Raw genomic sequence first — 26,538 nt, forward strand, 5'->3', positions numbered from 1 at the left:
CTGAATAGGAATGTAAAATTTATTGTCGTGAAAATAAATAATAATACCTCACTTCAGGGACAAAGGGATCACTCTAAATAGAAGGCTCCAGGGGCGCCTGGGTGGCTCAGTCGGTTAAGCGTCCAACTTCGGCTCAGGTCATGATCTCACAGTTCGTGGGTTTGAGCCCCGCATCAGGCTCTGTGCTGACAGCTCAGAGCCTGGAGCCTGTTTCATATTCTGTGTCTCCCTCCCTCTGTCTCTGACCCACCCCTGTTCATGCTCTGTCTCTCTCTGTCTAAAAATCAATAAACGTTAAAAAAAAAATTAGAAGGCTCCAGAACTAACATTTGTGGAGCCCCTGCTTTGTACCTGGTTTGTCTTAAAAGCTACAGTGCTCATTTAATTTTCAGTGTCTCTTTAATTAAGATAGGTGGTTTTATTCCCCCTTGGTAGAAGACTAAACTAAGGGTCAGAAACAAGGTAAGCCACCTAGAAAGGGATACAGATGGCATTTTCCAGACGCTTGGTTGAGTAGGTTGTAAAGGAGAGTAGGATACAAGGTAGGAACATAATTAGAGACTAGAGTGGCAAAGAACAAACAGGTTTAGGGGCTGGGGAGTAGCCCCTTGTCACTGGAGGAGAAGGTTGTGGTAGGGACAAGTGGAGAACCAAAGTCCAAAGAATAGCACATTTGAAGACAATCATGCTGGTGAAGGAATTTGAACTTTATCCAGGAGAGCAGTGTGAAGTCACAGAAGGACTTTGGTCAGAGGAATGGAAAAAAGCTGCACTTTTGGAAGATTAATCTGGAAAGTGGGGAAGGCCTTTCGGATAGGGGTCAGTTAGGAGCCTCTTTATAGCAAACAAAGTGTAGATGATAAAAGCTGGTGATAGCATGAGAAGGAGAAAGAGATACACATAAAACACTTTAGAGGTTAAATTGACAGTCTTAGTGACGACATAGGATAGCTAAAAATAAATGTGAAAATTTCAGCATACTTGGCTGTAAGGATTACCATTCTTTATTCAGTAAAAGTTATTTTGAATTATTTTTTAAGCTTATTTATTTTGAGAGAGAGAGAATGTGAGCAGGAGAGGGGCAGAGAGAGAGGAAGAGAAAAAATCCCAAGCAGGCTTCGTGCTGTCAGTGCAGAGCCCAATGTGGGGCTCCATCTCACAAACCATAAGGTCATGACTGGAGCCAAAACCAAGAGTCAGATGCTTAACCAACTGAGCTACTCAGGCACTCCGTTTTCAATTATTAAATCAAACTTTTACTCAGAATATTTATTTTATACAATAACAATTCCTAGGAAAAGAAGTAAATTGATTAGAAATTATGTAACTTGTACCTTTTAGGTTTCACTTTTGTACCATAGATGACCTCAAAAACATGAGTTGGCAGTTATCTTCCTGGTATAGATTATTTACCAGTTTTACATCAGTTTCTTGAACTTCTGTTTGAAAAACAAAAACAGTAGGTATATGAGATCCACTGTTGCTAAAAAAAAAAATGAGAGTAAGAAAATACTCTTAATACTCAAAATACGTTAAACACATCGGTTAAAGTTGGTTAATATTCATTGACTATACAGTTCATATGAACTTAGGCTGGTCTCTGCTTGCCTGAATTCTGAACTTTGTATAAAAATTTAAGAGAAAACAAGCACAACCTTTGCATGCAAAATAACACGAGCTGAGATGTGAAATCAAATAGATTTTTGATAATAAAAAAATTCTGTTACTCCTTAAACACTAATATATATCTTTAATGTTTTGCTATTTCACTGTCATTTGACAGTGTACTTGTCATTGCAGCAAAAAGTAGCAAAGTATGGTTCTGATAGAATCCTTTGATTTGGAAAGGGTACATAAATTGTATTAATGTCAAAGAATATCTTGATTTCAGGATGCCCCTAAATCGGGTACTAGTTGCAGCTCTCGCTGTTCAAGTTCCAGACAGGATTCTGAGAGTACAAGGCCAGAATCTGAAACAGAAGATGTATTATGGGAAGACTTGTTACACTGTGCAGAGTGCCGGTCATCTTGTACCAGTGAGACAGATATGGAAAATCCTCAAATTAATCCAAGTGTGAAAAAAGAATATAGAGACGACCCTTTTCATCAGGTTAGTTTACAGCATTGGGTTATTTGGGGCTCTCAGTCCAGCTCTTTTGAATGTATGTACAAATTTTATAGAGGTAAAGAAAAAGCTTACATTCAATTAAAGTAATATTCCTGTGATTTTTTTTTTTTCCTTTTTATGTGAGCTGTGGTCTGGCTTCATTGGAACATAGAATCTCAGTATTTATATTATGGTTGTGTCTCTGATGTTGCTACTGAGAGGTTGTTGGTAAATGGAGTTTTGTAAGTCAAATTGTGTTTTAGATGCATTAGTCCTTTTCTCCCTCAGCATACTTCATGGTCAGACCAGCACTCATGGCCTTAACTCCACCTATAAGGTTATAATTCACAAATCTATATCTCAGTACCAGATTTATATCTCCTAAGAGCCCATATAATGAGAATCACATATGTAATTTTAAATTTTCAGGTAGCCTCATTTAAAATGTTTAAAAAGGTGAAATTAATTTTAATATGTTTTACTTAGCCCAGTTTATTCAAAATATTTTCACTTCAACTTACAACCAATGTGAAAAATACTAATGAAATATTTTGCTTTTTTTATACTAAGTCTTCACAATCTATTGTAAACCCTGACAGGCACAACTTATTTAGACTAGCCACTTCAAGTACTGAATAGCCACATGTGAATAGGGTACCATATTGGACAGCACACCTCTATAGCATATCTTCTTTTGAATGTTCCACCAGTATCTCAAATTTAACCAAACACCCCATCTTCCCTTATAAATCTGTTTTTCTTCTGGGACTCAAAATCTTAGTGAGTGACATCTCCATCCATCCACTCACCAGTCCAGAAACACGGTGGTTATTTAAAATTTTCACTCTTCCTCTTCTTTCTCTTATTTAACTTTTCATCAAATCCTAAAAATAAAACCAACAACTAAACTCTTAGAAAATTAGAGGTAGAAGGGAACTTCCTTAATCCACTAAAAGGTAGCTATCAAAGAGCTATAGCTTCTAAAAACCTATAATGATGAGATTTTAGAAGTGTTTCTATTAAAGGCAGAAACACTCAGAGATGTCCATTATCACTGCTTTTTCTATCAAAATTACACCAGTTATGTTTGTTTGCCTGTCTGGTTGAACTTAGACTGATTTAAAGTCCACATTGAAGAGCAAAATGTCAAGAATAACTGAAGCAGTTTTGAAGAACAACAGGGAGACTTTCCCTGCCAGATATAAAAACTTACTTAGAAAGTACATACAGTAATAAAGATAGTATGCTATGGGCGTCTGCTATAGACTGAATGTTTATGCCCTCCCCCTCCCACTCACCAGTTCCTTTGGTGAAACCTAAAGCCCAAGGTGATGGTATTTGGAGATAGGGCCTTTAGGAGGTGATTAGGTTATATGGGTGGAGCCCTCATGAATATGTAGAGTGCCCTATGAAAGAGACCCCAGAGAGCTCCCTTGCCCCTTCTACCATTATGAGGTTACAGCAAAAAGAAGGCAGTCTCTGAGCCAGGAAGTGGGATTTCATCAGACACCAAAACTGCCAGCACCTTGATCTTGGACTTCGAGCCTCCAGAACTGTGAGAAATAGACTTCTATTGTTTCTAAGCCATAGAAATTCTGTGGTATTTTCTTATATCAGCCCAAGCAGACCAAGACAGTGTATAAACAAATAGACCAATGGGACAGAATAAAAAACCCTGAAGTAGTGCATGTTACATGGGTCTCTAATATATGACGTAAGTGGCATTACAACCATTGGGAGAAGAATGAACTCTTCAGTATATAGTTATAGATCAAATGATTATTCATATACAAAAATATATTCCAGATAGTTCCTAAATGTGAAGAAACAAAACCTTAAAATGTTTACAAGAAAATATAGGAGAAAAATCTTTGTTACTTTTGGTAAGAGAAGAATTTTTTAAAGAACACAAGAAACACATTCAAATATCAAAATGAGGCAATCAATAATTCAAATATCCTAAAATTTAAAACTTTGGGCTACAAATTAAGCCATAAACATTGTTAAAAGATGGAGAAATAGAATTGAGGGAATGTTTTGACTCCACCCCCCTCTCTCCCCCCCCCCCCCCAAGATGTGAGATATTTGAGCACCTGTGTACATAGGGGAAACCCAGGAGGGAAGGACTGAAGAGATACAGGAGAAGAAGTTGTTGAATGAGATTTCTTAGGATTCTAGAGGGGAACCATAATTAGGAAGTTTTGCCTTTGATAGGAAGGGGATCACATCTTCTGCTGAAATAGGAGGAGGAGTAAGTGCACAGAGAAAAATTAGTAAGATGATGAAAGGATTATTGCCTAATGTAGTGCAGGAGGCCAGGAGGTCTGTTAACAACAAGTGAGATGATAGGATTGGTGGTGACGGCTCACAGTTATCATTTGTGAAAAGTGAAGAGAGTTTGTTTGTGCATGTATTCAAGCCAATGAACACATTAAGAGTCACACTGCCATATTGTTGAGGGTCCAGATGGTATCTGAAACCATGAATTTGTGATTGCTCAATCCACACAGTTGTGTGATAGTCTCTGAAATACAGTTGTGGTAATCAATAAAGCAAACATTTAAAAAGCATTCACTACATGCCAGGCACTGTGCATAGTAATCTAGAAGCATTATGTCATATAATTTTCACAACCTACAACAGTGTAGTGTATCTTTTATATATATGGTTATATATTCATTTCATAGATGAGAAAATTGAGGCTCAGAATTAAATAACACACCCAAAGTCATACAATGTAGGTGCTCAGTAAATAGTTGTTATTCAAGGAACAGGAGAGACCATGAAATAATGGAAATGCTAAGAGTCCAAACAATGTTAGATAGAGAAGAAAATGAAACCAAGAAGGGGATAGACTGAAGGATAGGTGTGTTCAGAAGTGTTTTAGAATTGAAGGTTTGTGAGACCTGGTAAGATGAGAAGTCGAGCATTTCAGTCCAAGGCCCAGACTATGGCCATGGGAGTAGCTGAAGGTCCTTGGAATTTAAGAAGCAAAAAATAAGAAACAATCCATGAGAACAGGTTGTTGGATGAGTCACCTGGATATTCATCTAAGTCACTGGGCAGAGAGCTGAAATTGAAGTTTAGGAAAATGCCTGTGAGCTATTTTCCCAGTGACACCATCAGAGGCATAGAAACAGGGACTGTGTGTTCTTTTGCTCATAGTTGTATCACACAGTGCTTGGTACTTAGTAGGTGTTTAACAAAAATTGAGTAAATGAATGAAAGGAAATACAGGTTTTTCAAAGCATTCCAAATTGTTTTTAAAGGATGCTGTACAGAATTAGTTGGCCCTAAATCTATCCCACTACTCTGCTCCTTTTGGTATGATTTTTAATGTTCTACTCTGCATATTAATTACAGTATCACAGACTTACATTGGTTTTGCTTGCGGATTAAAGACTTGATTTTACACACATTTCTTATTCTCAGGCTTCTAAAAAATGAGCTCATATCTTCAGTTTTAATAGTAGCCATGTAATGGAAATTAGCTCCCTTTAATGAAAAGCTACCAGTTTTTTCTTATTAGACTAAGATCTGTATTGGGTTTATTGGGTTTGGAGGACCGTTTTCTGCCCACCATAAAAACTGAAAAATACCTCCTTACGAAGAAACAATGAGCATCTGAATCTGTGTGTTCTAGGCAGGATGTCACCAAATCTGTAGTTTTGTTTTATTGTTTGTTTTATTTTCTTTGGAAATAGTAACTGAAACATTTCTACAGCAGAAAACTTCTCTCCCCCAGTCGTGGCTGAGTATATAATAAAGTATGAGGCCATATTCAAGTGAAATTCATTTTGCAGTAGGTGAAGCCAGATTTTAATGGGTACAGTTCCCACAGGTAGAAACTGCAGTAAAGCGGTTGTCATGGTGAATTTACTTGAAATAAAACATGGAACCAATTAAGTGTTAATGTTTTCAGGCAGTTTTGAATGAACATGAAACAAAGCAGTTGAGATTTTGAATGAGGATCCAGATTTTAGTCTGAAAAATATACCAAGAAGAACCTATATGATAAAATTATGAAATGGAATTATTCAGTTTTCCTTGAGCCTTTCTGAAAAAGCATTTCATGTAATGCTGCTCTTCATACACTGTAGACAGCACATGTTGCAACAAGACTGTGGTTTCAGAATATATTTCACACACACAGATACAGGGTTGGGTTGGGTTTTTCTTTCTTTTTTTTTTTTTTTTCCAGTTAAGTCTTTTTAAATTCACCAGTTTCTAGTTGCTCTCTTTCTCCTACCTGTTGGCTTTCTAGAAATAGGAAGATGATATCAAATGCTAAGTAAAGTAACTGCAAAGGTGACTGGGCAAAATGAATACTTTTGGAGGGTGAACTTCTTGAATTCCTATTTCTGTCCTAGATAGACCTTGATATGCCTTGCTTCATGTAATTGGGAAGGCTTTAATTCACTGTTAACAGACTGAGAGTTTAAGAAGATTAGAAGCCTGTAAATCAGTGGTTGAAATCTTGTCTCTCCAGGCTTTACACTCTGCATTCAGCTTCTAGCTCTTCTTCCTAGCCTTTGAGCCCATGTTGTTTCATAATGATTAAATTTCCGTGGAAAGTTTGATACATATTTCGGTACAAATAACTTTTATCCTAGTTAGAATATTTTGTGGAATTTTCATTTGTGGAATTAAGTGGATAGTTAATAACTAATGTCTTAACAGTTTTGAAGGCTCTCCAATAATGAAATATATACTATGATGGTTAGTGTATATTAAAATACCATATCTTTGGAAAAGATAAATTTTTAGAGAAAACTTCTTCATAGTCAAGTAAACTAAATGTAAAAGAACTTTGCTAATAATATGGCTAGTGGCATTACGGTTTGCCTGTAATTATTCATCAATTTTTATTCTGCTTATAGTAAACCTGGTATATATAGCTTTACATGCAGAAAATTAATGTTCGACTCAGAATGATAATAACTTCCCATATCTGTTTTCTTACGTATTATTAATGACTATTTTATATCTTTAATCAAAACAAATCAATGCAATTTTATTCTCCCTACAGGAAAACAATTCCTTAAGTTTTCAAAAAACTTACCTTTACCATATTTTAATCACATTTCTGTTCTTCAGAGAATAACTATAACTATAGTAGATTCTTCTACTCATTGTTAGAAGTTATTTTAATGAAATATGTTATAAAAATAAGTTAGTAATACTGTAATGTAAATTCATGCCATTTTGGGTCTAATCTTTTAATGTTTTAACTTCTCATGAATATCTGATAAGGTAAAGATTAGTGTTGAATTTTGTTGCTGTCTTTAATCCCCAACATCCTATTTTGAAGTTTTATTTATTTATTTATTTATTTATTTATTTATTTATTTAAAGATTTTATTAAAAAAAATTTTTAATGTTTTATCTGTTTTTGAGAGAGAGGGAGACATAGAATCTGAAGCAGGCTCCAGGCTTCAAGCTGTCAGTGCAGAGCCCAACACGGGACTCAAACCCACGAACCATGAGATCATGACCTGAGCCGAAGTCAGACACTTAACCGACTGAGCCACCCAGGCGCCCCTAAAGATTTTATTTTTAAGTAATCTCTACAGCTAATGTGGGGCTCATACTCACAACCGCAATATCAAGAGGCACATCTTCTGACTGAGCCAGCTAGGCACCCCAAAGTTTTATTATTTTAATTATCTAAAACAAACAAAAAAAACAAACTTAAGCATCTGATCCTTTGTATTAAGGCTTTCAATTTTTCTTTTTTTTCTTTTTTTTTTTTTTTTTTTTTGCCTTTTTCTATTTCTTGAAACATTGAGAGAGTACTTTTAGTATCATGTGCTTCCATTAGCAATATATACTCAAAGGAACAAAAAAAAGTTAATCCTTTGGGGAAATGCTAGATTAAAATACAGAAAAGTAACTAAATTAAATAATGAGGGTAAGGGCATGCGGAAGAGTCTCTTCCAGGATGAGATTGTATCACTGTTTAGTATTTCAGAGAGGTTTAAATCTTAGCTGTCATGTGCTTTGTATTGAACAACCGTAAGTTGGAGAGTCAGTAATATGAACAATTTGATATCCATTTGTTTTTGAACACTACTATATTAGTAGCTATGTAGCTATGTAGACAATTGACAACTAAGGGCTTTTGCTGACACATTTTAGAGGATTTTTGAATAGTAGCTTGCCTAACACCTATTAGAGGAAGTTCTTAATGTACACATTTTTATAACTGTAATTTTTATGCCATCTGTTCAATGTATATGCTAATTAATGTTAAGATAGAATTTTAGTGTCTTTGAAATTGGGTGTATGTACATACAGGTATACCCGTGTTCAGACATACATATGTTCTGTTTTATAAAATACGATAAATGCATTCACCAATTTGTTTTTTAGTGTATTTTATATATATACACACGTTTTATTTATGAAATGTGACAAATGTATTCACCAATTTCTGTTTATTTTTTATAGAGTCATTTGCCCTGGCTCCATAATTCCCACCCGGGATTAGAGAAAATAAGTGCTATAGTATGGGAAGGCAATGACTGCAAGAAAGCAGACATGTCTGTGCTTGAAATCAGTGGAATGATAATGAACAGAGTGAGTGCTTAAATATTATTCTTTTAGTTCAGGAATAAGACAGCAATTATTAATATAATAAATAATTACTAGGATGTTATGTTTACAACTTATCTCATTTCTTCAACATGAAAAAAAAGTATTTGTATTTGGTCCTGTCTGTGATTTATACAGTGATTTGTCACCAAACCACTGTCATGCTTTAGTGTTTCAATTCTTCTGACTAAGAACAGATGATGCAATTTAAAATTTTCTTCTTTTATGTTATTCTTTCTTTTGCTTTTCATGGATCAAATTGTGCTAGACATACACAAGTGTTGATGAAGGCTTATTTTCCTGTGTCCTCCCTCCTGCTTCATTTATTATTTAAAAAAATCAAAATAGAATATTTATATTGATACTTGCTTGCCCACTTAAATATATAGAAGTAAATGCAGCTAGGGGTAACAGGTTTTGAGTAGTTTCAGGAGGTAGAGTACAAATACTATGGGTTTTAATTTCAGTTATGAAATTGTGTCTTTTATGAAATCATTACTACTTATTAAATTTTATCTGATTCCTCTTGGGCAACTAGGCATGATTTAACTTGGACTTTTTTTTAAATTTTTTAAAATGTTTATTTATTTTTGAGAGACAGAGAGACAGTGTGAGCGAGGGAGGGGCAGAGAGAGGAGACACAGAATCTGAAGCAGGCTCCATGCTCTGAACTGTCAGCACAGAGCCAGACTCCGGGCTCAAACTCAAGAGCGTGAGATCATGACCTGAGCCGAAGTCAGAAGCTTAATCGACTGAGCCACCCAGGCACCCCAATTTTACTTACACTTCTAAATTTCCATGCATTGTTCATTATGTAAGAACTATTATGCATACTTTACGGAGGACAGAAATTAAAGTAACTGCTCTAGAAATTGATTTCCATCCTATAACATACTCCTAAGGAATCTCTGGAGATGTGGATCTAGTTGGTGCTCCATACCTTAGCTGTCTGTGAACTAGCAGGTTGTTTCCAGAATGTATAATATGATGATAGAAAGTTAGCTAGATCCCTCCCAGTCCTACCAGTCTTATATTTCCCATTATTTCATTTTCAGTTTCCTTTTTCATAATTCTCCCTTTTTCCCCTTTTTTATTTAATTTTCCCCCCTCTAACACATTTTCTTTTAAAATGGTTTTAAAGTATAAGGAGATATCCATTTGTATACTGAGCTCTTTGAAGGAAAACACAGATTGCAAATTTATCAAATAAGTGTAATTCTAGATTTTTCTTTTTATGTACTGAACTTAAGTGGTTATGAGATCTCATTCTTTTTAATATGGAAGTATTTGTGAATATTTCTAACTTTTGAAATAGTGAGATCTATAGAATTTTTTCCCCAGACCTAGGTAAGACCAAAATAGTTCATCCTTTTGCATCTACTTAGTGAATTAGAAATCTGATAATGAACTGTTTTTAAAAACTGAACATATAATGACTTACAATCTACCTGTAATATGCTCTCAAACTTTGAGTCAATTTAAATTTCATTATTTGTGTATTAAAACTCATATATTTTAACAAAATGATTTTATACCGCTATAAATAAAATAATGCCTAATAGAATTCATTTTACTGTAGATAAAATTTATGTACAGTTGGGTTTCTTTCTGTCTCTCTCTCTCTCTCTCTCTCTCTCAATATAGGTGAACAGCCATATACCAGGAATAGGATACCAGATTTTTGGAAATGCAATCTCTCTAATCCTGGGTTTAACTCCATTTGTTTTCCGACTCTCCCAAGCTACAGACTTGGAACAACTCACAACACACTCTGCTTCAGAACTTTATGTGATTGCATTTGGTTCTAATGAAGATGTCATAGTTCTTTCTATGGTTATAATAAGTTTCGTGGTTCGTGTGTCTCTTGTGTGGATTTTCTTTTTTTTGCTCTGTGTAGCAGAAAGAACTTACAAACAGGTGAGTATAATATAGAATTTTGAATAGAGAATATTTTATCCTTTTCATAATAGATAATTTGTGAAGTATTTTAGTATTTCATTAAATTATTTTGACCCGCTAATTATTTTCCTGTTTTGTTTTTGTAGTACTTAAGCAAATACAATCCTATAACAAGCCATATTTTGTTGATTTTTGTTTTTCTATGGTAATCTACTTGAAAATTAATCCTATCCTAATCTGTTTTTAGCGATTACTTTTTGCAAAACTGTTTGGACATTTAACATCTGCAAGGAGGGCTCGAAAATCTGAGGTTCCTCATTTCCGGTTGAAGAAAGTACAGAATATAAAAATGTGGCTATCTCTCCGGTCCTATCTTAAGGTAGAATGGTAGTGATAAAAGTACTCTTAACATGCTGCCTTCCTCTCAGAGTTTCTCTTTTTTCAATATGGATATATGTCTAAATGTATAGTCACCTGTGTACTCAACATGCTGCTGCGTGGTCATACTTAGTGTTCTTTTCAATCCATATTCAGAAATTGAAAATAAATGTTTAACTGGTTCTTTAGATAAAACACCTGAGGTCTGAAAGGCTTACATACATTTTTATGTAGATCATTCAAGATCAGATTGTCAAGATTTATATTTTATTTTTAATTTTTTAATTTTTTTAATTTTAATTTTTAATTTTTTTTAATCGAAGCATAGTTGACACACAGTGTTACATTAGTTTCAGGTGTACAACATAGTCATTCACCTCTGTGTGCTATGCTATGCTATGCTTACCACTACATGTAGCTACCGTCTGTCACCTTACAGCACTGATACAATACCATTGATTATATTCCCTAACCTGTGCCTTTTATTCCTGCGACTTACTCATTCCATAACTGGAAGCCTGTACCTCCTACTCCACTTTGCCCATTTTGCCTATCCGCTCACCCCCTTCCCTCTGGCAATCATCAGTTTGTTCTTTGTATTTATAGGTCTGATTCTGCTTTTTGTTTGTTTATTCATAGGTTTTGTTTTTTAGACTTGACATTAATCTTTTTTTCATAAATCTCACCAACTTCTACTCATTCAGAAGCTTAAAGATTTTATTCGTACCTAGAATGGTTATCAGAAGCCAGCAGAGGGAGCCCACTGCTTAAAAAAGAATTTAAAAAACTAATCAGTGAGTATCCTCACTGAAGTGGCCTATTACTATTTAAAAATATTAGCTTGCAGTTCTAAGCCATTCTCTTCATGCTGTTCTTTTCCCTTAATCTTTTAAAATAACTTTCCTAATTATGGCAGTAAGATATAAAAACTCAGGAGGGAAATGGGAAACTTCTGAATTAAGTTTAGGAAAGCACTTCTTCTGAGGATTATTTCTTTGCTACGTTAAGATGCAGTGATTTTCATTATGCATGGAGTAATCAGGCCTTAAATAAAGCTGGCCAGAAGATCAGAAGCCCTCTGATATACCTAGATCTTTAATGCTTTTTATTTTGAAGTAACAATGAAAGAAGTGGAAAAAAGTTTGCACTATTGTCTACCCTTCTATTTAAAAAATTCATTGTTCTGTTCATTGATTTAATTTGTTAGTCTCCATGGGGAAATGCTAAAAATTGGCATGGATTATTTTTGCTCACTGTGAATTTTTTGTTATGTGGAGGGATGAATATGATCTTTGTTACGTGGCTTAGTGAGAAGCCATCTGTAATTCGTCCTCATTATCAATCTGTTATATAAGTAGATGTTGTATTCTTTTGTACATTGTTTGTTTCATTCAATAAACATGTATTTAATGCTAACCACTTAACATCCACTACTGATGACATGCAAGGCCTTACCTTTCGGAGCTTAAAATTTAGCGAGGAAAATCTGTAGCCCCAGACCTAGGAATTATCCTTGGTATTTATTACTTCCCTCTCTTGCATTTCCAACATCCAACTCATCACCATTTTCCACCCTTTCTACTTCCAAAATATATCTTGGATCCATTTACTTCTTTGTTTCCATGTCTGCAACCTGAATGAAACCTTCAATCATCTGCTTTGGGCTACTGTAGATGCCTGTTAACTGGCCTCCCTCCATTCAGGTTTCCTCCTTCCAATACATTCCTCAGTCTGCCACCAGAGATCTTTTTAAAATTTAGATTTCATTATATGATTCTTTAAAAAAATTTTTTTTGAATGTTTTTATTTATTTTTGAGACAGAGAGAGACAGAGCATGAGCAGGGGAGTGGCAGAGAGAGAGGGAGACACAGATTCTGAATCAGGCTCCAGGCTCTGAGCTGTCAGCACAGAGCTCAACACGGGGCTTGAACTCACAGACTGTGAGATCATGACCTGAGCCGAAGTCGGATGCTTAACCGACTGAGCCACCCAGGTGCCCTTCATTATGTGATTCTTAAAACTTTCTGAGGGTTCTCCATTGCTCTTAAAGGACAAAATCTGAACAGGGCTTATCAATGCCCTTCGTGACCTAGCCCCTGAGGATATCCTGTCTCCCTTGTCTCATTTTGAAACACTTTCCTCTCTGCATTCCAGCCATACCAGACTGCTTCAGTTCTTTGAATGCAATATTATTTTTACTGTTTTGTGCTCTTGCACTTGTCCTTCCTTCTGCCAGGAACACTGCCATGTGCTATCATACCTGAGCACCCTATTCTGGTATAAATATCACAGTATCAGGAAGATCTTCCCAGGTTATCTTCCTAACTTGCCTGTAAGAGTTAGGAGTGTGGGCCTGGGAAAGATCTCCTTAAGGAAGTGATACTTAAACCAAATTCTCTACCAGTTTTCTCCGAGCATCCTTTACCTTTCCTTTATAGCACTTATTACAACTGATCACATATATCTGTGGCTATAAGCTTGATGTCCGACTTCCTGCTACTTCCTGTGAAGGTAGGGACCGTGTGTGTTTTGTTCTGTGCTGTATTTTCAGTGCCCAGCACAGCGCCTCATTCTGAGAAGGTGCTCAAGAAATATCTGTTGAATAAATGATTAGTGTTTGACAAAATATTTGGAATGAAAGGAAATGAAAAATGTGGAAGTTATGCTAAGAATTTTATGCTATGTATTCACCATGTTTACTGTATTGCAAATCCTCAGGAAATAGTAACACTTTGTAATTAAAATTCATCCAACAAATTAGGTATATTTTCAACATTGTAAGCTATGATCAACCTGCAGGGAGGGATCAACACTTTAATTGAAAGCATGGAATTAGCTGCTAATTAGTAAATATATTTAAAAGCATTTTTCCTCTTTTTCCCCAGCGTCGAGGTCCTCAGCGATCAGTTGATGTTATAGTTTCATCTGCTTTCTTGTTGACTATATCAGTTGTATTTATCTGTTGTGCCCAGGTGAGTTGACTTGTTCTGTGTAGAAAGTAGATAATCATATCTATAATTATTAGGCTCCAGAAGGCTTTCTAATAATAAACAACCACAGTAATAATATTATAAGGAAGCCTAGTTGTACAAGTTTTGAAATTGACCTTTTGCAGGTTTTTTTTCAGTAGAATAAATAAATGTGTCTTATTCATCTCTGTGTCATGAACAGTGGCTAGCATAGTCTCAGATGTCTATTGATTGAATATATAGTAATTACTTTTTCTCAGTCACTTACCTGGTTATCTTTATTTCCCAAAACAAACTTATTAGTGGCTAGAATTGCAATATTGTTTCAGACTGTTTTTCACAAATCTCTGCTTTATTCACATGTAGTATTCTTTCATTTTATATCTGAATCGTCGCTGTGACATGACTGCCTCAGGCTCTGAGAAAGAACTCTCGTTGTCCAAGACTAGTCAGGAAGCACAGAAGTATCTCAGGATATTCTGCGTTATAAAATTAAACTTCCATTTCAAGTACTGTGACATACTAGATTACCTGAAGATTCTTCTGCTTTAAAATACTGTATAGTCCAGAGGGTGGGTGGAAACTTAGCTGTTTAATATTCATATATAAGCTCTTCTATGTACATATTACATGCATATCTGAGTTTATAAGACAGTAAGGGGCCAAAAATGAAGATAAAGCTAAAAAACAGTAAAAAACAGAGCAGTTAAGTATATGTGTTAATGCTGTGAGAGCGCTAGGATGAGGAGGTGAGGTACACTGTCAATCTTCGTATCCTAGAGACTTGAGATTTAGGCCCACAAGAGGACAGAAGATGAGGCCTCAGCCTGCATACACCCTTATACATGCTCCCCCCCGTAAACCAGACCTCTTACAGGACTATGGTCTCCATGAAAAGGTAGAATAAGAAAAACAACCTGTCCACCAGCCCAGGAGGATAATAAGAAAGCTCATCTAACTCTGCCTGGACTCTGACTAGAATGGGGGGATAAGTCTCTGCCCTAAGAATATGTAACTGTAGGTCTGCCCTTATTAGAGGTTCAGGGTTTAAAATGTGCATTACAGATCTTGTCCTGTTATCTCCATGTCAAGAAGTTAATATAAAAAGCGGTCCTAGGATATTTGGCAGAAGCAAAACCAAGATTGGTTCTTGGGGAATGTGACTTCAGCCTAGGCCTCAGGATGTCCACAGATGAAGCCTCTTGAGGTTTCAAAACACTGAAGAAACCATCCATGTTGAGCCAGTCAGTGAACCAACAAGCAGGAGATTAGGTCTCCAGCTGCCTCAGATGATAAACTGATCAGATAAGAACTATAAGATAAAGACACAGATAACACTATGAAAAAAGAACAGAGAGATTTGAAAAAGAACTGACAGCACTTCAGAGAAACGAAAAATTCAGTTATTGACATTAACAACACAATAAAAAATAGCAGATTGAAGACAGCTAAAAATAGTGAATGGGAAATGGAAGAAGCTACCCAAAATATAGGACAGAGATAAAGAGATGGAAATATGAAAAGGAGATTGAGACATGGGAGAGCCAACATATATCCATAGGAATTCCAGATGGAAAGGAGAAGGAGAGCAATATTTGGAGAGATAATGGCTAACAGTTTTTCTGTGTTGCTAAGACCTTAACTTCGGATTTAGGAAGCACAACAAGAATAAGAAGGAGCAATAAATATAAATCTACACTCAAGACACATTGTGGAAGAACTACAGAACACCAAAACAGAGAGAAAAATCGTAAAAGCAACCAGGAGGAAAAGACTGATTTCTTTACTTACAGTTCCTTATTGCATGTTAGCCTTTTGTTCCAAGTTTAATTTCCATGTTCCTGAAGTACATCCTGTAGTAGTTCTGTCTCTTATGAAGAGGCAGGCAAATACTAGCTATAAGAAAGCTGGTGAGTTCATATTAATATCAGATGAAATGACTGTAATCTAAGTTCAATGGGGTTTAGATAAAGGGAAGCGTGACAAAAATTAAAAGAATAATTCATCAAGGTCTTATAATTCTCAGCTTGTATGCATGTAATCCAGTAACTTCAAAATATATGTACAGATAGCCAAAATCAATAACACTAAGAAGTTATTTTTAAAAACCTCATTGGAAGGTTTTTTTTTAAATTTTTTTTTTAATGTTTATTTATTTTTGATACAGAGAGAGACAGAGCATGAATGGGGGAGGGTCAGAGAGAGGGAGACACAGAATCTGAAACAGGCTCCAGGCTCTGAGCTGTCAGCACAGAGCCCGACACGGGGCTTGAACTCATGGACCACGAGATCATGACCTGAGCCAAAGTCGGCCGCTTAACCGACTGAGCCACCCAGGCGCCCCAGTCATTGGAAGGTTTTAACACATTTCTTTCAGTAATTGATAGATTAAACAGACAAAAAACAAACAAACAAAAAACAATGAAGATATGTACCTAAACAAGATAGTTTAAATTTTGTTCTAAAATTAGAGAATACATATTCTTTTCAAACACAAGGACAGTTTACAAAACTTTCCTATGTACTTGGACACAAAGTAATTCTCAGCTGAGACAATGTAGACCACTTAATCTAACAGTAATGCAGTTACGGTAGAAAACAATGACAGCAGCAAAAAAAACTCATACATTTGGAAATTTTAAAGCATGTAAATAACAAATATTTAGAAAGCATAGTGTATTAAACTGTAAGCTACTGACACAGTTGAGAAATTGTTTAAAGAATGCTAGTATAAATTACTTTATATCATTAAAGTTGAAAACCTAGGTGGACAATTTGTACAAATGCATAATGTACTAAATCTGACTCAAAAACTGAAAACCTGAGGAGACCTGTAACTACAAAGTAGTATTGGTTCAATAGTTTAAAACTTTGCCACCAGCAAAAATCCTCTAGACCCATGTGGTTTTACAGTTGAATTTTGCCAATTATTCAAATAAACAGTAATTCTAATCTTACACAAAACACCTCGAGAGTAGAAAAAAGGGACTATTCCCCAACTCATTTTGTGTGACTAATAGAATCTTGATACCAATTGACTGGAGAGACAGTATAAAAATGGAAAACTGTGAGCTAATTTTCCTTAGTAACTTCAATGCAAAATACTAGGAAGATGAAGCCAGCAACTTAATAACAATAAATATGCCATGACCAATATAGTTTATACCCGGAATGCAAAGATTTTCAACTCACAAATCTGGTTTGAGCTCCTGTAGTTGATTAAAAAGGGAAAAAACATATGATCATCTTAACAGATGCAGAAAACAAATTGGTGAATTTCAGTGGAGATTCATAATACAATGACTGGAAAGTACTATTCTTAATCTTAAAGTATATCTTTAAAAATTTAAAGCAGACGTTGTACATACGATATTTAGTACCTTAGGGGTATTTACTTTAAATTTGGGAGTAAGGCAGTTACCCTCTCTACCTTCTCGTCATGGGTTTTGATTACATTATTGATGTGTTTGAAATATTTCATAATAAATGTGGAATGTTTTTAAAATAAAAATACTATATTTGTGATCAATTTGTATGAAATAAAATGTTATTTCCTTTAAAAAAGAAATTGTTTCAATCACATTGCTGCTTCATGTTGCCTTTTTCGTACACTTTTAGTTGCTTCACGTGCATGAGATCTTCCTTGATTGTCACTACAATTGGGAACTAGTAATCTGGTGCATCTCGTTAACACTTTTTCTCCTAAGATTTGTTACCCTTGGATCAGAGACAAGTAAAAAATATAGCAATACCTCAATATTACTTACTGAACAGGTGAGAATGCATGTTTATTATAAGTTAATGCCTATAATCTACATATTAAACTAAAAATCTTTTCATTTACTTGAGGTTTTTTAGGAACCTGTTTTTAGATTGCTTTTGTGTTACAAAGAAAAACTTGACATTTGATAGGACATGAGCCTTTCTTCAATGTTCCTGCCTTGATATGGCTTTCAAATCTGACCTGTTGTTTTTCTGTTTCACTTTGATTTGACAAGAAGCAAGTACTATTTATAGAAGTGATGAACTTTAAACCATTAGTGGGATATGTTTGCTTGGCAGTCTAGCAGAGCCATATTTGAAGAAGTAGGAATTTTTATTCAGTAGGAAGGATAAAGCATAAGAGTTTTGATGGTTGACTTTGTTGTGTATTAATTTGTTTAATATTTTCCTTACCATTCCATAGGAATTACTCAAAGAAACTTACTGCAAGTGAAAATGTTTTGAGTAGTTTTGCCAGGGAAAGTATGATTTTTAAAAATCAGTAATCCTGTCACATGAGCTCAATTAAAGGGAAAGGGGAGAACAGCAAACAAACCAATTGATCTACTTTAGTTATTACTTACTCTTTTGTTTTGGCTCTAGGAGTAAAGTATTTCACCTATTAAATAATGAAATCGAGTTTTCCTTTCTTGTGTCAGCTTTAATCTGAAAAGTTTAAAATTTTATTATAAAATGTTTACTGTAAGAAATTTGGAATATACAGTAAAGTATGAAGGAGAATATTAATGTCATCTATAATCTCAATACCCGGAGAAGCACCATGAATGTTTTAGTGACTGTCTTTCAGTTCCTTTTAAAAATGAATATTTGTTGTAATTTTAAGTATTTTTAACTATTCATTCCTCGTTTTCATTCCTTTTTTTATAAAAGATAAACCTCTACTTGAAAATGGAGAAGAAACCTAACAAAAAAGAGGAACTGACACTAGTGAATAATGTTTTAAAGCTGGCTACTAAACTGCTAAAGGTAAAAATAAAACTGAAAATGGATATAACGTGGAATATGCTGTTCTGACATTTTATCTTAGTCTTTTGTTTGCAGATCCTATCTTATGTTTGGTTTTTATGATTATCCAAATTGTTTCCAAATTATATTTGAACACATTCATGTCATGTACATTTTACTTATTGTAAAACTAACCAGTGTGATCCAAATCATATCATTTTGAAATTTTAATAACTTTTGAAAATCTAAGACTTTAATGTTTAAAGTATTTAGAGGTTGGTATCTTTGGAAATTTTGCCTCCTAGTACTTAAAATAGGTTTCAAAAAGGGAGATTTGGTGTTAATTTGGAAATTTTCTCATTTTGTATTTCTCAGAGCAGTCTTCTGCGTGGCCTGAGTTAGCTTAAAAATTAGTAATACAGAGTAATTATAATAAATATATATCACCAATAAACCTTTAAATTTTCGAATCATTTTTGGTAACAAAAAATATAATTTCAAAATATTTGATGTCATAATAATACTCTTTGGAGGTAATTTGATAAAATATTTCTAGCATTGCTTTGCAGTGTTAGTAATGTTTTTCTTTCTTAAAAGGAAAATGTTTTTTAAAATCTCAATTTCTGTAACAAATTGAATATAATGTTTTCAGAGAATGGTGTAAAATTAGTAGTTTCTCAGTATTACGTTTAATTCTTCAGTCAATTAAAAAGTCTTAATTAGGTACTGCCTCACAGTATATAATAGGCCTTGACAAGCAAGGTTCAGAAGAGAGGCGGGTGGGCTTGTCTGGTACATATGTGTTGAATATCTTCAGAGTGTAGGCACTATGCTAGACAGGATGAGACTTACAAGCAGCTTCAATCCCAGAGTAGAGGGAAATTTGAGAAACTAAAGTACAAAGCACAACAATGTGATCCTTTTTGATCACACACAGTCATATACAATCTTCTACTCAGAAACCTGGGAGTTAATATAGATTGGTTTTTCTCTGTCACTCTTCACTGCCAAGAAATTCTCAGGCCCATTGATTTAACCTCTCCAATATCCTCTAGTTCATCTCCGTTTCCCTATCAGTACTATCCTAGGTCAGGCCCTCATTGTCTCTCACTTGAGCTTTGATCCATTGAACAAAGCAGGCCTTCCTGCTTCTAGTCTCACTGTTCTCCAGCACGTTTTCCACAGTGCTTCCCTACTGCCTGTGACCTTTCTCATGTGCACATCTGATACACTCTTCCTGATTAAATTCAGTCTGTTAGTACGATTTGTGTAAAGAATGACCCTTACCTAAGTAGCCCGTTTTACAAATTTGAAGGATTTCTTTCCTTGCAGTTGGCCCCTAACAATGCTGGGCAACCTGTAGCCATTCAAAGATGCCATGTTTTCATGTGTCTTATGGAATATCTATTACCTCCTCCCACTAAGTTTTAGGAGCACCTTCCTCTAGGACCCACTGCGTTTTTAATACATAGCTCTTTTATGGGAGACACAATTAATTATTTGTATGTCTATTCAACTGTAAGGTCTGTCAGCACAGGGACTAAATCCTGACTTCCTAGAGCTTAACACAGGGCCTGCCATATAACTTTGAATCTGAGAATAAATAAATCATAGAATTTTAAATCTTTGAATCAATTAATTCTTATATTTGAAAAGTAATTGTCTTAAAGGGAATTTTGTGTATGTATTAATAATAGCAGAAAATTTGGCTACTTTTCTAATTCTTGTGCAAAAAGGTATTATTCTCTTACATTTTTTGTTCTTATACTAGAAAATGTTTCCATACCTCTTGGTAATTATTAGACCAGTACTTTACTAGTCATTCATTTGAGACAGAAATTGCAGTTACAAATTTAGATCACAGAGTTCTTTTAATGGAAGTCACTTCTAAGAAAAAGAAAAACCTGAAAGTATATATATATATAATATACATATATATATATAGTTTAAGTTTAACCAAGTTTATCCTTTCTAAAACTATCCACAATTTGTAACTGTTTTATGAAAGTTTTTTTCAAAAATTCTCATTGTATATTGCCCTGAATTAGTTTAACTCTTGATTCTTAATGTATTTCTGGGCTCATGTTTTTTGTTTTATGTTTTTTCTTTTGCTAGGAATTGGACAGTCCCTTTAGATTATATGGGCTTACAATGAATCCACTGCTTTATAACATCACCCAGGTTGTCATCCTGTCCGCTGTTTCTGGCGTTATCAGTGACTTGCTTGGATTTAATTTAAAGGTAAGAGTTTCCAAGTTTTTGTGTTGTTTTTTCTTTTTAGAGAGAGAGAGAGAAAGAGAATCTTAAGCAGGCTCCACATGCAGCATGGAGCCTGAGGTGGGGCTCGATCTCACAACTGTGAGATCATGACCTGAGCCACAATCAAGAGTCAGACACTCAACTGACTGAGTCACCCAGGTGCCCCTTCCAGGTATATTTTTATTTCTTAGTGCCCTGTGACACCTTGTGACATTTATTTTACCCTGTCCGTCTTTTGAGATCTCGAATGCACACTGGTGAAATCATTTTCATAATATTGTGCACAAAGAATGAATAATTTTCTTGGTTTATAATGCTCATGGAACTCCTAATTTGGAACAGTATTCATACAAATAGGATTCTTGTATAGAATAAGGTATTCATTTTTTACTCATAATCTGAATCTAATTTAGGTGATAAAAAAGGAAAAGAAGAGCCTTATTTCTTTTTTTGGCCAAAAGTTATTTATTATACAGCAATGCATATATCCCCCAGCATATGCACAACTCTTAGTGAGTAAGGTGTAGATTATTCATATTAAACAAGTGGTATATGTATATTGCTACTTCCCAGTAAAAGAAAGCAAGGGAAATCTGATTTTTACTTTTTTATTTAAGGTGAGTTACTCTTGAAAATGCAAGGATAAAAGAGTTTAAAATAGTAGAACCTATACTTGTTTATGAATGAAATTTAGATAATAGCATTATGTAATATAATTTATAAGTTACAGTATTAAAACTGACTCTAGGGGTGCCCAGATGGCTAAGTTGTTTGAGCGTCCAGCTTCTGCTCAGGTAATGATCTCGTGGTACATGAGTTGGAGCCCTGCATTGGGCTTGTTGCTGTTGCCGTGAAGCCTGCTTTAGATCCTCTGTCCCCCTCCCTCTCCCTGCCCTGCCCTCCGCTCAAGCGCACACTCTCTCTCTCTGTCTCCAAAATAAATAAAAAACATTTAAAAACATTTAAAAAAAAAAAACTGACTCTAATGGTTACTACTTCTATTATTTTTTCACTAGCTGTGGAAGATTAAATCATGACAATGCAGAGAAAAGAAGATGTAGCCTCTTTTCCAGAATAAGAGTACCAACTAAGCTGCCTGAAAGCAGTCACTGACTCTTTGCTTCAGGAGTCTCAGCTGGGAAATCGAAGTGTTTACATCAGACTGTCTTGTGCAATTCTTATATTTATTTTACTTGTTCACTGTTTTTTACATTTATTTTAGTCTTTATATTTTATTTTTAGCATTGATGTACTTAGTTGTCGAAAGGGTGATAAAACTGATATCCAGATACTTGAGATCCTGGTAATTGTTCATAAATAATTGACAAAATAACAAATCGTGAGAATAGAAGCCATTGCTAAGCCCCGTTTCTCCATCAATGCCGTGAACTTGCCTTACTTGAGGAAAACTTCTTTAACTTGGAATATTGCATTGGACTCAGCTAAACACATAAAGTGTGTTCTTTGGTGAATCAAGATCCAGTCAGGGTTTCTCTTGAATTATTTTGGAACAATGCCAGGATCTGAACTGATTAAGCTGCAGTTACACACCCTTCAGTATTAATATATATGGTATTACATAACAGGTCAACAAGTGCTCTTTGATGATAAAACTCTTAATAGAGCAATAATTGTAAATGGTTACCATACTGTAAGATATTTTGATAAAAATTAACTAGTAATAATTGTATTTATTTGAAACACTGGGCTGTTTGCACAGCTCCAACTGTGCATGCTCAAAATGTGCACTTTTTAAAATTGTTACTTTTAATGCGTATCTTTATATGGGGTATGTTATAGTGTACTAGGGCATGATATGGTATCCTTTTGAGTGAGGTATACACTCATCTCACAAGTGAAGTGCCTATTGATATTACTAAAGTACATTATTATGTTTACTCAAGTAAAATAATTTTCTCCCCATGGTACACTATAGTGTATACACACTCAAATGAACAACTTAAGAACAAGGTTAAGAACCAATAAAATATTCCTTTGATTGCTAGTTATAAAACTATATCCAAATTTTCAGAAAAGAGCTTCAGTTTGCAAATTCTATCCTCTAAACTTAACCTGGTGCATCCCCCTCACCTCCAATTTTATAAGGGCTATTTTAGATGCTTTTAACCTGGAAAGTTACCTACTCCCCCCACATACACATGCACACACAATTTGCCAAGTGTCCAAATGAGAACATATCATGTTGGCATGTTAGGTAGATAGGGCAAATATGGTGATATCTTACATTGGACCTTGATTTTAAGTTGTTACATTTGTACAATCAAGAATATATTAGGAATTACATAAAACATGAAATGTTTTTGCAATTTTTTTTTAACTGGGTATCTAGTTTCTAAAACAAAGAATTTATTTGAAACAGTATAGAATTTTCTTGGTGCAAGGTATATCATGTTGAATATCCTCACATTTTTTACCATGTTTTAGGGAATTTATTAAAATAATTAATTGTAAATGATTTATTTGATTGGTGCAGTTTTAATCCCCAAATCATAATCTTAAGATCAGGAATGTGTAGAGAACAGAGCCATGTCATAATATCACTTTGCTCTTACCATTCCTTTTGATCAGCCTCATTGTGTAGTATATTTTCTTTATGTAGAAAACAACAAAAGCAATTTGTTTTATTACCTATGTTCTCCTATGTTTAATAATGACCAAAGTGCATTCTGAGTTCTTTCAAGGAATGTATTACTGGAGCTTTAAGAACATACTTATTTTCTCATGTGGAAACTTAGGCTTTGTTTGATATGTTTCTTCTTCCTCTATTGTCTAATGTTGAGGTTGTTTTTAGGAATTATATTTTATAAACTTTTTCAGAATAAGGTACATACCTATACAGAACTTAACATTTTGCACAGAATATATCAAATATATTTTGAGAAAAAAAAGTACAGCATGAGTTCTGTTAGGAATAAAAGATGAAACTATTGTATCTCACAAAAAAAAAACCTTATTTCAGAATGGAAATATTTTTGAGAAAGGTAGCTGAGTATACTGATTTAGGAAAATGCTTGTTTTGGATTGAAGTTCATTTTAACTTAGAGTTGGGAGTTGATTTATTGAGTACAGTATACCTCTCAACAACCTATAAATACTATGAATTATGTCTCTAATGTGGGCAGCAATAGAATACCAAAAGGAAAAAGTTGTCATTTTAAGCAATTTCAAAATATTAATGGAATTGTTTTCAAAGCAGAAAAAATAGACATTTGCTGCCTTTAAGAATACCATGAATGTAAGAAATTGAAAGAAATTGTAACATATCACATAATATAGAAAAGGCAGTTCAGAGATAGAATTGTGGCAGATGTTGTGTGTTAACTGTTGTTTCTTTGCCACATGTGTTGTAATTGAACGTTTGAACAACAAGTTTAAAATAAAATATTCTATGCTGACAGTGTTAAACTGAAGGTTTTCTGTTGTTTTCTTTTCATTTTAAATTCATATATATTTCTATGGTAATGTTGTATTTACTATAGCATAAACTTTAGTTATCACTCTTAGATTTCAGACGAGTGGAAATAAATTTTTTAAAACTTCCCGACATTTAAGATTTTGTTATGATTCTCAACATGAAAGAATATCTTCCGCCACCAAAATGCTATGATGTCATTAATTTTTTTTTTTTTTTTGCTTATTTGTTTGTATTTAAATACAGAAAACTGGCCATGGCCTGGGATATTAAAGCTCATTGTCAGAAGGATAGTGGTATTTTTAATCAAACAGTTTGCCACATGAGTTCAGCATGAGAGATCATGGCCAAAAATAAGATGGGTAAGCATTCTAATATTTCTGTTGATTGGTACAAGTGTTCATAGGACTTTAATTAATCAGGGACTTTTAATTCAATTGCACTTTGCAACTTACCTTAAGCTTGGAATTGGCTCTTTCAATGAGTCTCCCTTCAGAATGCAAAATAGAGCATATGGCTGGCATGTCTTTGAATTGCCGTATCATTTAGAACACTGATTCTCAACCCTTTTTCTGCCAAGTCTGTACAAAGGATACCTCAAATGCTTATCAATAGCACTGGCTCCTCACAGAGCCTACCTACTGGGGGTGAGACTGTGGATCTAGGAGGCAGTATATTTTTTAAAAAGTGTTCCCCAGGTGACTTGGAAAATTTGTCCCACCTGTCACTCCTCACCACCTTGAGAATTACTACCTTATGATCAGGAATTTTGTAGAATGTAAATTCCATGAGATTTTAACTGCATTCACCACTGTATTCCTAGCACATAAAATGGTACCTGATACATAGAAAAATCTCAGTCTATTGAATGAATGAATGAATGAGTCACATAGGCCCTTAGACACCACCTAGTCCAACGTCCTTATCAGATAAAAAACCTGTTAGGAAGCTTGCCCAAGGTTGGTATGCTTTGTTAATGATAAAACCCACATTTTCTTTTATTCCCTTTGAAAGTATATTCTATAGAGACAAAGAAGATGGAAGAGTAGGAGGACCCTAGGCTTGTCTCATCCCATGAATACAATTAGATAACTGTCAAATCATCCTAAATACCCCAGAAATTGACCTAAAGACTGGCAGAACAAATTCCATAACTGAAGGTCGAGAAGAGGCCACATTGAAGAAGGTAGGAAGTTCAGAGAAATGGATTTTGGATGTTGCAGAGGGGAGACAGCCATAGTCACACAGAAGGGCGAGAGGGAGAGGAATGCACAGGGGAACACACAAGAAGAATGTTTCCCCATAGCCATTGGATTGGAAAGTGAGAGGGGCTGAATTTTGTGAGTTCTTGCAACCAGTGGGGCTTAAGGCCTGAAGTTTTAAAGATGAGCAGGCTTGGCTGGGATAGAGCCTGGAGAGCACTGTGCTGCTCCTAGAGAGAAGGCAAGCAAACAATACAGGGGTATATACAGTGTGGAAACTGACCTGAAGAACACCGGGAGCACATGGTGTGAAGACTATTTGGAGCATATCCCTGAGTGGCAGTGTTCATGGGGACACCTCTCCTGGAAGAAAAATTGGCCAGCACCATTTCTCCTCCCCTGCCCTTCAGCATAAACACAGAGTTACCTGTGGGACGCAAAACATTGTGGACACTGGCTGCCTAACTTGCTTATCTAAGGCCCACCCCCTGTACTCTGGTGGAACTGCCATTCTCAGTCACATTTACCTCAGTCCCAGTACAGCGAGCCCCTCCTTAAGAAGACCAACACAAACCCCTGCCTGCACATCTCCTGACCAGAGAGTTTTGCAGGGCCTCATTTACAGTGGAGGTGGTGACAGGTCTCATTTCACAAGCAGACCAGATCACACCTAGTTGAAGCTCACCACATTCAGGCCAGGGACCAAATAGTGCCCACAGCAAACAAGGAGAGCCTCAGCAGACAACTGGCCTGAAGGATAGAGCATCCAGAACACAACAGGAGAGAGCACATGGCACATACTAGAGACACTCCTAAAGTGCCAGGCCCTGGGCACTACATGACTTCGTCATAAGGCCATTACTTTCAGGAGTAGGAGACACAACTGGCTTTTCTAACATAGAGAAGCAGGTGGAAACTAGACAAAATGAGAAGACAGAGGAATTTATCCCAAGTGAAAGAACAAGATA

At 35.2% G+C, this 26,538-nt stretch overlaps 1 protein-coding gene across 3 annotated transcripts in view; it reads left to right on the forward strand.

Moving 5' to 3' along the window:
- Positions 1 to 24,361, forward strand: part of PHTF2 (putative homeodomain transcription factor 2) — a 126,263-nt gene extending 101,902 nt beyond the window's left edge. For 2 of the 3 annotated variants that reach the window (XM_042965212.1, XM_042965221.1), the window contains exons 10-18: positions 1,892 to 2,110; positions 8,558 to 8,686; positions 10,346 to 10,618; positions 10,848 to 10,979; positions 13,865 to 13,951; positions 17,567 to 17,722; positions 18,602 to 18,697; positions 20,792 to 20,917; positions 21,952 to 24,361. In XM_042965212.1, coding sequence (XP_042821146.1) covers positions 1,892 to 2,110; positions 8,558 to 8,686; positions 10,346 to 10,618; positions 10,848 to 10,979; positions 13,865 to 13,951; positions 17,567 to 17,722; positions 18,602 to 18,697; positions 20,792 to 20,917; positions 21,952 to 21,972 — 1,239 coding nt within the window. In that variant the 3' untranslated portion in view covers positions 21,973 to 24,361. Of the gene's footprint in view, positions 1 to 1,891; positions 2,111 to 8,557; positions 8,687 to 10,345; positions 10,619 to 10,847; positions 10,980 to 13,864; positions 13,952 to 14,363; positions 14,632 to 17,566; positions 17,723 to 18,601; positions 18,698 to 20,791; positions 20,918 to 21,951 lie in introns of those variants that run through there. The other variant, XM_042965230.1, reaches the window with a different exon arrangement.
- The last annotated feature ends 2,177 nt before the right edge of the window (positions 24,362 to 26,538 follow it).

This window comes from Panthera tigris, chromosome A2 (assembly GCF_018350195.1).
Source record: "Panthera tigris isolate Pti1 chromosome A2, P.tigris_Pti1_mat1.1, whole genome shotgun sequence".
In the NCBI taxonomy this organism is placed as follows: Eukaryota; Metazoa; Chordata; class Mammalia; order Carnivora; family Felidae; genus Panthera; species Panthera tigris.